Source organism: Talpa europaea, assembly GCF_964194135.1.
Source record: "Talpa europaea genome assembly, chromosome: 7".
NCBI lineage: Eukaryota > Metazoa > Chordata > Mammalia > Eulipotyphla > Talpidae > Talpa > Talpa europaea.
The window spans coordinates 60,907,436-60,921,969 of NC_140074.1; the positions used below are offsets into that span (position 1 = coordinate 60,907,436).

The 14,534-nt window shown below is 46.0% G+C and overlaps 1 protein-coding gene across 3 annotated transcripts in view; it reads right to left on the minus strand.

The window, feature by feature from the left end:
* Positions 1 to 6,538: 6,538 nt before the first annotated feature.
* PTPN3 (protein tyrosine phosphatase non-receptor type 3) overlaps positions 6,539 to 14,534 on the minus strand; it is a gene marked incomplete at both ends in the record, with an annotated part of 127,748 nt that continues 119,752 nt past the window's right edge. For all 3 annotated transcript variants that reach the window (XM_084237335.1, XM_084237334.1, XM_084237336.1), the window contains 4 exons: positions 6,539 to 6,616; positions 7,483 to 7,618; positions 8,148 to 8,293; positions 9,124 to 9,252. In XM_084237335.1, the coding sequence (XP_084093461.1) occupies positions 6,539 to 6,616; positions 7,483 to 7,618; positions 8,148 to 8,293; positions 9,124 to 9,252 (489 nt within the window). The remainder of the gene's footprint in view (positions 6,617 to 7,482; positions 7,619 to 8,147; positions 8,294 to 9,123; positions 9,253 to 14,534) is intronic.

Consider the following 14,534-nt stretch of genomic DNA (forward strand, 5'->3'; position numbering starts at 1 on the left):
TCTCTGGCCTACAGCCACCTTCGCTCACCCTCACTGCCACCATGGGCCTTAGCCACACGCCCCGACAGGTTCTCTTCCCTGGCTCTAACTCTGCTTTGGGCAACGTTGGAAACCCTGAGTCAGCCTTTGGAGAAATTCTAGAGAGTTCTTGATCCTAAGAGCAACCCAGAGGTTTAGGAATTAACCAACCAAGGACATAAATGTGACCATAGATGAAGATGGACCTGTATAATTTAGGGATGGGGAATGGACAGAGCTCTGGGGTTTCTAGAACATAGGCTTGTGATACCAGCCTATTCTTGTGTAGATAATGGATTGGTGCTGATCCTATCAGTAGCTGACGGTGCAATATTTCAAGATGGGGGGAAGGGTGGGAATCAGTCTTGCTTAAATGACATAATTGCATCTGTTTCTGTGTGCTGGGTCTTGAACAGGCTAACTCCTCATAAACCAGTTCTTCAGTAGATCAGAAGCCAAGAAATCTGCAGGGAGGCTGCTAATTGTGCCCTAATAATCATTCCCTCCACCTTTAATAATAATAAAACTGCTGAAGTTTGCCTGAGTAGAGTGTCACCCAGAGTAAAGACAACCTTTTTTAACTTTTGTTGCAGCTAGGTGTATCCATATGGTTACATTTCAGCCAACTGTATGTAAGCCAGAGCAGTTTATACAGGCTTAAAGGGAAGGAAGCATGCTTAATGGGAAAGAAATCCTTTTTTTCTCCCTTTTCCTCTTTCTGGCTGAATTATAGATGTGATGGCTGGAGGTGGGGCAGCCATTTTGGACTATAAGGTGGAAGATGCATGTTGAAGATAGCGGAGTGATGAAATTAGAGTTATCAAGTCACAGCAAGGGAGAAAATGGTGGGAGGGTACAAAAAGTATGACTGTTCCTCTTGGATGCTTTTCACAAAGTCTTATAAAACCAAGACAAACTGGACTACAGCCAGCCAGACTACAGCAGATGGGAGGGGATCTTGCTTTGAGAGAGGCACTGTCCGGAGCCTGTGATCAATACTGGTTAAAGTCTCCAAGTATATAAAATACCCACTGCTTCTGTTTTCTAAACTGCAGCTATTCAGGCAGTGACCTTGAAGTGACAGCCTTAGCAGGTGACAGGCTTGAGCAGGGACAGCAAGTCATTTTCAAGCCTTCTCTGCCAGAATATTCGAACCAGATAGCTCCAAAGATCAGGTTACTGTTGTTGCTTTCCACCCAAGCTTCTTTCAGGTGACTTTAATTGTAGGCACCTTCAAGTTCAGAAAGAGGGATGAGCAGAGCATAGAACATCAGTCTAGATCAGACTTTGAGCTGTGGGTTCTTAATGGCATTCTATGGGAAAACACCCCACAAGCCTGTTCTTCCAGACCATGAAGAAACACTGGAGGACCTGCCTCCTTCCCCCACTGCCCCAGGAATGAGCAGTTTACAAAACCGTGTTGTCCCCAAGACTGCCCTCTGCAGTAGTGCCTCAGAGGTAATTGTGAAGGTGGGTGGACGTGGAGCTCCTTCCAGAGGTGGACCGGGCTGTCTGGAGAATCTCTAGAGGCCACTTCACCAAATTCCTGTGTGTGGGACTTGGTAACTACTTGAAACAGTGTTTCCTGTTCTTCCTTCGTATGAGTTTCCAATGGCTGCCTGCCTGTATCTACTTCACTATCTTATGGGCTGGACTGGGAGGAGATAATTGATCTTGAGTTTGTAGGTCCCTGGACCACAAGAAGCCCCCAGGGTTGACAAGATGGCAAAGGTGATTTAGCTTTAGCTTCAAGTGCTAACTGAATGGGATTCTACCTTAAGGAGAGGCAGAATGGGCTGTCTTCAAGGCAAGAAAAGTGAGCAGAGGGTTTGAGCTAAGGTAGAGACCACTAACTGTACCTCAAAGCCACTCCTTCCTGTTTCTAAACAACAGAATCCCTGACTTATAGCTAGCCACATGGCTTCTCAGAATAAAACCTTTCCCAGATTCCCTTGTAGCACATACAGCTTTGTGACTAAATTCTGGTCAATGGGATGGATCACACCCAGATGACACAACCTATGGGAAAAGGTCTTGCTTTTCTCCTTTCTCGTGTCCTACAAGGGGGCTACCATCATGACCTTCCACACAGAAGCTGCACCCCAGGTAGAGCAGAGCAACAAGTTGGAAGGAACCTGGTATCTTGGGGATCCTGGAGCCACCCTAACAGCCCTGCGTGAAAGCGAGTAAAGAAAACTCTACTTTGTATAAGCTACTGTGTTGTAACAGCCAAATCTAATTCCGATGTAGAATTTGCCACACAAAGTCAAGGCAGAGATATGTACTGTGAACGGTCATGCTCCGGGCTGGAGGGAAGGCAGAGATGAGCAGAGAGCATTTTCCTCCCAGAGAGTTAACATTTGCTTTTTAAAAGGCAAACAAACTTAGAAAACACTTCCAGAGATCCAGACATCAGAATAAAAATTTCAACACACAGCAAAAGTGTGCATAGCTTGAATGTTTTTATGTTAATCAAATTGTTTTTCAGTAGAGTCACTGACAGAACAGGTCAGAATGAAAAGCATTCCAAATTAACAGAAAGAACATTGTTCATCAATTAAAATACTTTTTGAAACTGCAAGACTTATGACAAATCCTTTGGTTGCTCCGAATAGAACATAACGATGGCGCTTAGCCTGGCTGTCGGCCTCCATGTGCTGGGTTCCCCAGACTGAGGTCACAGTCTCTGCCACCGTTACGAATCTATCCTCAGCTGAGGACGATGGGCAAGAACCAGGGAGTGGTCGCCTTGGCATTCAACAGCGCCAGTGTCAGAGGGGCTGCCTCATGGGAAAAGTGACAGAAATGTGACAGACCTCTCTAGAAGCCTTACAGCTTGGGTTTTAGGAATAATTTTGATTTTCTGGAATACAAATTCCCACAAAGGTAAATGTTTTACGAACAAAGGAGGTCATGGGGTCCAACATATAAGAAAACTGAGTGTCTTTTTTCTTTAACCATGCAACAGTATCTTTTATTATGTATGGGTTTTTTGCATTATTTTTTTCATTCATATGTAGACAAAATAAGTGTACTGTTCAACACACTGAAACTTCTAAACTTAACCACCAGCCAGAGAAGACTATCCTAAAAGTGTGCCTAACCTGGAGGCCAGCTCCTCTGCTGATGTCCAAGTCCATGGGGCTGAACGTGACAGAGACCATCCCCTGGGAACCTTCATTCACCACCATTCGATAACCCTTCTTCAGGCCCAGATCAGCAACACAGTATTCGCCAACAATCATGAAATGTCCAAGATGACTTTCATCACCATCTTCTTCTACAAAAATATGGGATATGATTCTTGGCCATCAACAGAAAATGTGTGGATAGCTGAGAGGAAATATTGTGGAAAGCAAGACACTGGTCATCCTCATAAATAACTGTGGCTGGTATATCCTTGTGGATGATGCTCTCAAAGGTCCTGTTGCCACCAGAGAGGCCGAGGGGCCTGAGCCTCAGGCATCTTATCTGCCCTCTCTGCCTGCTGGTGGTGCAGACTTCGTGGAGAAGGCTGGGAAGAACTGAGGGCAGCTGGGTCTAGGTCAAGACCCTAGTCCTGCCTCTTACAATCTTTACCTTTGATGCTGCCTTTCCTTGTGGCCTCTGGAAGATGAGGAGGCCTGTTGCTTGCTGTCAAATGATAAACTCTGAGGTACCAAAAGAGGCAATCAGCAACAAAGCAGCAGTAGCACCTCTGCTACTCTAAAAGCATATTTAAGGATAAACTGCTGTGACAGATATAAAGGCCATCATAAGTTTGTGATCCAACACTCCCTTCTCCCCCCAACTAAATTCAACTAAATCTCTTTTTTCCTAGAAATTGAAAACACTAAGAGCAAGTTCTGGAGTGGAACACCAGAAGGGATCTCCCGTCTTAAGTCAGCACATTAAGTTATCTAATTAGCTCTTCCGAGAGCGCCAGAATGTAGGATGTAAATGTCTTCTCCATTCACACCCAAATTGCCCAGGCAAAATATTTATTCTGGTTTTGATGAAGTTCTTCTCTTATGACTAAAAAAGGCTTGTTAAGTAGCATTGCTTAAGTATATAAGGTGGTGACGCAGGAACCTGGAGCTACAAAATTTAATTGGTAATACCTAGAGTACGTACTTACATGTTTTGATGCTTTAGAGAATCCTCCAGTCTTATTCTTCCCCAGTATTACATGGCTTTTGTTTAGGGTAACATCTGTTGGGTGTGAACTAAGTGGTCCGCGCAATGGTAGAAAGAGGTTGGCTGCAACGTTCTGTGAGCTTTTCAGAAATTTATGTAACATATTGGCAGCATTTCTGCAAACCCACTAAAAAACTTAATTAGCTTTAAAAAAATAAAATACATCTCCAAACACATTTGACTTCTCAAGTTTCTGCAAACACCGTGATGATACATTTCTGTCAAATGGCAGCCATTTGCCAAATATCCTGATGACATTTAAATTTACGTCAGTCTTCCCCTCTTTGTTGGTCCTTTGCTGATGAAATTTTCTGAGTCCAGACTGAACATAAGTACTGATAGGGTACTCCTTTGTGCGTTGGGTTTTCTCCAGAAGGAAAGCGATTTTCTCTGATAAGTTAATTTTCCAAGTAACTCATCAATAGCTCTGTCAGTTAGATTCCAGCTGATGAAAAGTCACATTAACACAATCTTATTCAATCCTCACAGTCAACCTAACGTTCTCAATGTTATTTCTATTTCGGAGGAGGAAACAGGAGTGCCTTGAACTAGTTATTTTGAGTGTGATCAGGAGAAAAATTTTCCACCCATTGCTCCAAACTTTCCCGCTACATCCTGTTAGCTTGGCATTATGCTGACAAAGTTGGGGCTTCGATGGTCTTCCATTTCGCAGTGTGGGGTGTTGGCATCTGCTATACGATACCATATAACAGTCCCCCCTACCCTCGCTGCTGCCATTTAGCAGTAAGATATCAGTGGGGAAAAGATATCAGTGGGAAGTATGCAAGGGAACATGCTAGGTCTGCAGATAAAGAGCCTTTAGAAACCTGGCCTCCTGATCATTACCCATCTCACAACCAGGAAACTACTCAGTCGATCCAGAGTTTGCTAAACATCAAAATGGCTTCACTTAGATGCACTATACCATGAAAGCATCCTTTTTCTATAAATCCTGTTAAGAAAACTGGCTTAACTTCCTCTTCTACACAAAAACCACTATTTAAAAATGCCACATTAAAATTTTTATGTAATTTATTTTCCTTAAATAGTAATTTGCTACAATCCTGTCACAAATTTTTAAAAAAATTTAACACAGTATTAACAAAGGCAGAATTCTTCAGGACAATCAAAATCATGGTGTACTTAGAATAAATTAACATCAAATGTGTTTATATTCAGATAGTCTGATCCTCTCCTTTGAAATGAAATGGAGACCATTGTAACTCATGGTGAATGTGCACATTTGTTCTTCTATACAGAGACTCTTTCTTTATATAAACTCAACTGTAATTTGAATCAAGTTAGGAATCCTGAGAAACATTCACCCATGGACACACACACACACACACACACACACACAGAAGCTGGGTTTCCCGTGGTGGTTTACTGACTAGATCTTTTCTCGGAAGGGCCAAAGATTCTGAATTTTTAGAGGCTATCCCATCTCTCCTCAGGAAAATCGTAAGGTTTCAAGTGTAAGAGCTTGAAGTAGCAGCAATACATGAAGTAGATTCAGTAGTCGATGATTCCAGTCTTGGGTGCTGAGCGTCCAGCAAGAGGTGCGCAGAGTAAGCACCTGCTTCTAAAAGTAACACACAACACAACGCCGAGAGCCCTCGCCCTCTGACTCGACTGAAAATTCACCCGAGCCTCCATCACGAATCCGGTCCAGGCACTGGGTGTGAACCTGAAGAGGGCACTAATGCAGGGAGAAAGCGGGCATCTCGGACGTTATTCTCAGAAATACAAGCATCGGAAGTGGCAGGGAGGTGGGACAGAGAAAGGGAGGGCAGAGATGGTTCTGCTCGTCCTTCGGCCTGAAATCCCACCACCTTGCACTTAGTACATTCATCAGGGTGTCCTTAGCATCGGGGCAGGAGAATGCTAGTAGTTCCAGTTCCGCCTGGAAGCACAGAAAGCTCAGCCTTAGAGTCCTATACACAGACACCAAATATCAAGCAGCCCTCAATAGCCACACCATCTTGTTTCTGGGAAGTCAACAACACTGCTGGCGTCCCCTCTGAACTGCCCAAGGATGGTTTACAGGAATAATGTGATATCTAGGGAAGAAGGCATGAGGACAGGCCCCGAACTGAGACTCCTTTTGCTTTTATCTCTGGAGGAATAACGCGGGCCTGAGTGATGCTGTAACTGCATGCGTTTCCTACACAGTTCCTATGTACAGGATACCTTTCCTAGAGAAATTTAAAGTGCCTGGGTTCAAATGGGCTCATTCCTTTCCCACCGCCTACAGATTCCTCTTGCTGCTTCCAGAGAAGGTCTGTCCTGAAGGAGGATGTCCTTGGGAAGGAGGAATGAACGTATGAACGTTTTCACAGTTGTCTTAACTGGGATCCAGCATTTGGACTAAACCTTCTTCACAAACTCGAAGAATGGCTTCACACACAAACTTGTACTGGCTCTGGAAAAGAAAAGAAGGCCATCAAATCCACCAGCAGCCCTGTAAACGCTGTATCACACCCCACATGCGGTGCTTTCTTCATGTCACTCATAAGTACAGTAAGTCCCTCCTTAACGACGTGCAGAAGTTCTTGGAAGCTGGGGCTTGAAGTGAAAAGAGTACTGGTGATACCAGGTCCTCAAATAAGAGCTCTTTTGTTTAGCATTGGCTGAGATTTTTTGCTTATATCAACCTTATAATGAAGAGTTGTTGAAAGAAACTTTAAGGATCTACTGTACTCTGTGTGCTAAGTGCCAGGGAAATAGCAGAAGAGATTTATCTGTGAACTCACTACCCTGTACAGTAAGCAGTGGGGGCTACTTAACCAGAAAGGGCAGACCATGTGTGATGGACACACAGCAGAAAGAAGAATCCAGCCTAGGGGAATCAGCTTGGGGTGTAGATATTAGTGCACACATGCATTGAGGGCTTGACAAAGACAGTCCATCCATTCCCAGAAGTTTGGCCCTGGCCACACGCCTGGACGAGGGAGAGAGGGCAGTGGGCCAGTGCTGGGGTTGAGGGCCGTGTGTTGAGGTAAGATCTACAGTTTTGTTTTAAAGAGGAACACCTGTAAAAGCTGCCCTCCAGGAAATGGCTACCTATATTAACAAATGCCTAAGAAACTTAATTTAGTGACATGTACAGGGGAGAAGAAAGCATTAAAATGGAGCTTCACTGGTTAGGATAATCTACCAGGAAGATGTACTTTAAAATTCTGAACCAGTGTCTTGACTCGCAAGGCCTTTTGTGCAGGACTGGCCCAGACCACACGCTCCAGAAGTGTTGGCCACTGTCACTATTTTTATGACTGGATTCCCACTTACTGATGTCTGCACCATCATGGCGCGCTGGTCTCTCATCTTCCGAACAATATCCAGTGGGTACACTGGCAGGTTTCTCTCAATTAGGCACATGGCTGTTTCCATGGTGACCAACACCCCGGTCCGACCTATTCCAGCACTGGAGTAGGGAAAGGAACACAGACTTGGGATTTGTTCAAGCAACATTTCTACAGAGCCCAGCTGAACTCGCCAGTCCCCACATTCACTCAGCACTTTCCTCTGCTGACCTTTAAGAATAACAAACATGCACTCAGGGTATGCTTTCAACCTGGCTGAAGAAACCTCTCTTTTATTCTGAGGCCAGGGAATTAAAGACCAACGGAAAGAAACCACCTTCAAGTGTAAAACCCACTCCCTGCCTTTCCCACATCTGTGAAGGTCAGTAGACTCAAGGACAGGGCGAAGAAGAGGGTGGGACTTTCTTCAAAATTCTGTACTATATTTAGAAGTTTATGCTTTGTAAAACTCCACATCTTTTGAGTAGTGAAGAACTAAGGTAAACAGCTTTGTGAAAGCAGAGAGCCCTGTGGGATTTAGGGCAGGGCTGGTGTCTGTCTACTTTCTCTAGGCCTTCTCCATGGAGTAGGGGGCATTAAAAAACCACCCCTGCCTCCACCACACACACAGACCCCAACAAGCCACAATACCTGCAGTGAACTAAGATGGGTTTACTGTCCACCCGGAGGGACCTCATGTAGTTGACAAATTCCAGGAAGTCCGAGGAGTCATCGGGGACACCATGGTCAGGCCACGCCACGTACTGGAGATGTGTCACAGTGTGCTCTTCCCCGGTCTGGGGAGACAAGGCAGCCGTGTGAGTCAGGGTGGGACCTGGCCTCCTGCCTCCTGCCTCCCTTGCCCAGACCCACCTGCCCTCTGTGCGTACTCTCCTCCAAGCGCCATCCTCAAGGGCTCAGCTCAGGCCACCTTCCCCAGAACTGCTTTCTTCATTTCTGCCCCTGGCGACTTCTCCCCAACACTCCTGTGGCCATTAGCACCACACATGTTGCTTCTTTTTTAATGGGCCAAATGTAACGTGTAGTTTAGCATTTTAACCACTACTAGTCACACAGTTCAGTGGTGCTCCCCATGTTCATAAAATGGTGCAAACATCACCATCACCCCATACGTGGGGGGTGCCTGAATCATGCGCTTTCCACACCACCCCGCAGCCTCTGGAAAAAGTTTCCAGAACCTTTCATCTTCTCAAACTGAACTTCTGTACCCAGTAAACACTAACTCTTCCTTCTCCCCTCCCCTGCCTGAGAGGTACCATTCTCTTGTCTCGATGACCTTGGCTACTCCAGGTAGTCCATACATGTACAATTATATAATATTTTCCCTTTTTTGACTGGTCTATTTCACTTAGCACAGGTATTTCAGGTTCATCCATGTGGTAATATGTATCAGGGGACAAGAGTCTCTGTATGGACAGACCACATTGCTTATCTATTCATTCATCAACAGACACTTGGATCACTTCCACCTGCTGGCTGTGCAGTCCTGAAATGCTCCCCAGCTGAAAACACAGAGCAGACCTAGAACACAGCCTCCTTGGGACCACCATGGATGCTGACGCCAACACCTATCTCTAGACTGTGGCTTCCTGGGGTCCCCACTCACCTCTGTGTTTGTGACCAGCATTTCCCGGAACACATAAGCGATGGTGCAGTCCTCTGACTGACACCGGATATGAAAGGGGCCATGCTCCACGACGTCAGGAGGATCGGGCCAGTACTGGTGACACTTGGTCTGCAAGGGAACCACTTGAGTGTGAGCTCCCCACTGCTGCAGGGTGGCACGTGTTACATGTGGACATGCAGGAGGGGCGCTGAGCCAGAGCCCTCTCACTCACGCTAGGTCCCAGGCAAGGACCATCCGCTCTATATGTTCTCTGAGAGGAACAGAGGAACCTCGCTTCTCCTGGAGAGTGGGGCAGAGATCAGTGTGCCAGGGTCAGGCTACACTCGAAAACCCGACCAGGGCTGCAGCCTGAGTCACTTAGCTTCTTCGGTGCCAGGGTCCAACTGCTGGAAGAGCAGCAGAGGCTTCAGATGTAGAGCCTGGACTTAGGTGAAACCTCTCTATCCCAGCCACTCCTAACCCCAATCGTGCCCACTGCAGTCCCTCAGGCTGCCTCTGCTCTCACACCCTCCTTATACCTCACCCCTGCTTCATCATCCCCCTTAGCCCTTTGCAGCAGAATCCTCAGGGCACAGCAGTTAAGGGCACACACTTGGGAGTCAGACAGGACTCCGCTGGAATCTCATTCTCTGCTTGTTAGCCACAGCACTTTGAACCTGCTACTTAACCTCTGATTTTTATATTCTTTGTCTAAAAACTAGGGACAGGACCTGCTTCCTAGGTGGTAACAGAGGTGGGGACAATGGTGTGCAGTGCTGGGCTCACTGTGGGAGTCAGGCCATTGTTACTGTTACTACAGGTGCCACGTTAACTTAAGGGTGATCACAGATTCCACAGAAATGCAGACGAAAGAAATCCCCTAAGTGGGATGACCATTCCTTTGCACTTGAGCCTATCTCTGAGGTCCTTAAACGCTTTCCGAATTACCTGAGTGGAGCTGACTCTCATCATATGTAGCAGATGAAACCAGGCTCAGTGGAATTAAGCAACTTGCTCAGGCTCTTAGGGCTGCCATGGGAGTGGGCTCTCAGGCTGTGGCTTCTGTGCAGGCAACTGATCTCACCTGCTACTTTCAACCTCTCCTCTAAACCCTGAAGCCTGCTCTTTGGCTATCATAGTATCTGCCTCTGACTTCAAAGCAAAATTCTGGCCGAGCTCTCCAACCCCAAGTAGTTCTATCCAAATCTGACTCATTCAAAAAGAATTCTTTTTCAAACCTATAGTTGCAACAACTTATGTAATAACATTTGTTTCTAGCTGAAGGGGAGTGTAAACCAACGGCATGTAATTTGTCTGGAATCAGCTCTTCTATTTTTATTTTCAAATGTCACAGTAAATATTTGAAATTAAGGCATGCTGCTAGAAAGCTGGAGTGAAAAATTTACTTGTAAACATTAAACACGGGTATTCTGGTGAGTGCCCATGTCCTGTCCTGGCTTAGCCATGACGGGGCTGCTGACCACAGGTCCCGAGGCAGGTGGACATCCAAGCCTAGGGCTGCCTTATCTGTGCAGGTGGCCGAGATCACCACTGCAGCTCCCAAAGGTCCTGCCCACAGCACAGGACCTGACCTGAAACGACTGGTCTAGGTAAGGCAGAGCCACCGTCTCTGTATTTCCAGAGAGTCCAGAAAAATCTGACCAGAACTGGATTCTCTCTTTCATCCTTGATCAACTTTAGATTTGAGGTCTACTTGGAGCTGAATGCTTTGAGGTATAGTGGAAACCCCGGGCTCCATCTTGGTTAATAAGTCACGCTAAGCTGGGTGATCTCGGGCAAGTTACTTCTCTGACTTTCTATTGCCACATTAATGTTGCCACCATGGGGAGTGATGACGCCTAAGCCTAATATCTTTTTTTGATTTTTTTTTTTTAAATAAGGGAACTTTGGGTGACAACACTATATATGATTCAGAAATATCAGACCCCAGCTCTTGGGTGTAGTCTACTAGCTAGTATCTTCTGTAAAGAATATGCCAAGTGCTAGACAGAACTTTTTATGGACATTATTTTCTCTTGGCCTCAAAGCAGCTCTCTGAGGTTGGCACTACTGCTGTCTGTGTTTTATACACGAGCAAACTGAGCCTCAGGGAATGAATCAACTTATGTCTGATCATACACACAAGTAGTGGGCATATGCAGCTGTAAAAAAATATTTTCTCCCAAAAAGAAAGGTGTGGGGAATGATTTCTCAATTGAGGGGCTATGGCTCTACGCACTGTATTCCCCCTATGAGGAAGCCCACGAGGCTGAAGGGAGAATACAGTAAACATCACTTTGGGTGGGACTGAAAACAGGGAGAAGGCAGAGTGATGCTGCCGCAGGAGTGTCTCACAGGCTGTGGTGAGCCAGCTCTGGAGGAAGCCTGCAGGTGCAGGCTCACGTGGGAGCAGCAGAGGCGCTGGCCACAGCCAGCCACATGCCTGCAGGGGTCCTGCCTGGCTAAATGCACAATATGGGAGAAAATGGGACATGTGAAAATGTCATCTCTCAGAAAAAGTAAGGGGCAAAGCTGCCAGTTTGGAGACAGACTCCTGATGGGCAAGAGCCAGCGGGTGGTGGGGAGGAAGATGAGACAGGGACCTCAGGATAAGGGCACAGGTCAGCTGAGCATCTGTAACAGGAGCGGGAGGGAACTAGGCAGCCTGGCTTTTAGAAGAGTGGGTTTCTTAACAATGATAAATAAGAGCAGTAAGTTCTTAGGGTCAGAGATAGTGAAGAAAATGCCATGACTTCTGGAGACAGGAATCTCTAGGCAGGAATCTGATGGAACCAGCTGGAATAGGTGCAATTAGGAAGGACAGGCTGGGAAACAAAGAAACCCTCCAGGTCACAGGGAGGCCTCACCAGAACTCAGGTTCAGACTGGACACCCACATAAGAGGATAGGGACGTAATCAGGGCAGAGCAGGGCAGGGCAGGCAGGACCTATAAGAGTAGTCGGAGGAAGCTGGGGCCTGTTGGAGGGAAGAAAGGGCCTTTTCTGTTTAGTTTGAACAAGGGAAAGAAAGGGGTGCTAGCCAGGGCAGATCATCTGTCAGTAACCAGGCCTGCTGGAGTGTCTCATTTCTCTGCAGAGAAGAATGACCTTACAGCTGGGAAGGAGCGCCAGCTCTAAAGGGGAGAAGAAAGGGCAGCAAAGAGATGGCCCGGGCCCGCTGGCATGAGTGGGTTCAGGGATCATCTCCAATAAAGCATACCATGAACTCAACAACCTTATGAGGCAGGAGAGAGCACCTCCATGAAGAGGTTCTGTGAAAACCTGAAACATTTGGGCACCCAGAAGTAACAGGATAGGCCAATACAGCACAGCTTTCAAATGGGGAGACTGGTATATCTTAGAAAGGACACAGCAATAAACTTAATGTCTGTCATAAAATGCCAAATGGCCCGTGAAGGCTGGCAAAGGGTGGCATGACTGGAGGGAGATTAGGAGATTGAGTCTGCATTAATCAAGACAGAATCACGTGGTGGGGAAGAATTTTTGTGTGTGTGTGTGCCATGGAAAGTCTTAATTTGGGTCTAGGACAGCTTTAACGTTATCTTCTAAACACTTTAACTCTCTTTTTATGAGTGTGAGTGACCAAGCAGACCTTGGGCTCATAGCCTGCGAGGCAAAAATATTTAGAATTTAATGACGTTGTTGGTCTTTTTGTCTTTACATATGTCTTCTACTTACGGCAACTGATAATGGAATTCCATTTATGGTATAGCTTTTTTTTTTTTTTTAAATTTTTTATTTTATTTATTTATTTATTTATACAAGCACTGGGTATAGTCAGAAGCGCGGGTGGGTGAAAGAATTCACCAGAGCCAGAGCGGGGAGCAGAGCAGGCAGAAGGACCGAAGCACACTGCTGAGGGGAGCAGCGGGCGGCAGGAGAGGTCTGCGCGCCATGTGGGACCCTCCCTCAGGTGGCCGGGGAGCAGCCGGGGATCAAACCGGCGCTGCAGAGGCTGCAGGCAGCTTCACAGCCCAGTGCTCAACCGCTGCGCCACCAGGGGAGGCCCTGGTATAGCTTTTAAAGGACATTTACTAAAGCAAAAAAAAAATCACTTAAAAAAATAATAAGTAGTACAGTTCCCGCAATAATTGCTAAGGTGGTACCCAAATTACAACCACTACTGCCAGCTAACACTGATTTATAGAGTATTTACCATGTGCCACACATTCCTCTGAACAGGCAACCTGCATTAACTCATTCACTTCCCTCACAATCCCACAAGACTGGTTCAAAAAAGGTGCCAGTCACTTCATAGCCTTTTCAAAACATAACTAGGAAATCACAAAAATTAAAATGAAATGTAAACAAAAATAAAAGTAGGCCAAAACAAGGCTTCCAGACAGGACACCAGATGATACCACAGAACCACTGCCTTGTGATTTTAGCAAAGTGTCTGATGATCTCCGTGGTAGCTGGGCAGACGAGGTGGAGAAACAGCATGGGGTGGAAGCACTAACAACTGCCCTTCAAAGAGTGTCCTTAGGCTTCTGACTCATACCATTTTAGAAGGCTTCTACTGCCTCCTAGGACCTTTACATTTTCAACAGTGAAGAAAAGAACTTCTGAGTGACAAGCGCCAAGAGTTACCACAAATGACTGAAGAAAGCCTGGAGAGCCCCAGAGAACCCCCTGATCTGATGACAGGAGTCACCCAGTGATGACGATCATGAATGAACCCCACCCTACCCCACCCCACCAGCAAACATTTGCTGGACACTTGCAACATGTAGTCTTCTCAGCTTCCTGTGTCTTCCCAAACCCCTCCAAGGTGGGCATTATTTTATCTTCATTTTATATGCAAGAAAGCTCAGTGTCAGAGAGGTTAATAAGTAAACTGCTCTGATGTCCCTGAGCAGCATGCAATATATAGGTTTTAAGAGTCAAGGACATGAGTACAAAATGGGGAAAACTGTCACATCGAGACAAAGTCCAGACAATTTCTGCTGACCACCACTTAATGGAAATTGAATCCGCAGCCTTTTGCAATTCCAAGATCATTTTCTGCTATTTGAAAGGGGACTGCACAGAAAAGAGAGGTAACTTATATCTTTCATGTGGTAGGAGAAGGTGGGGTAGGGGTTCAAAGAGATGTGGATTTCAACTTATTATGAGGGAGAATTTAAAAGTCAGAGCTGAACATCCACAAGATGGACCCTGGAAATGTTGTGGCAGAGGTGAGGCGTCATCAGCCTGGGACAATACAAGTAAAAGCCCTTTGCAAACCACGGGGCTCTTAGAACTAGCAGGAATTTCTACTTGCTGTTTTAGGTAAGAGGGTACATTATAATCCTGGCGTTGTCAACCACATACCCAAGCGAGGCCAGAAAGGCTGGGCGGAAGCAGCACACAGTATCAACATTAACTTGTGTTTGATTTTGGAATGTGTTT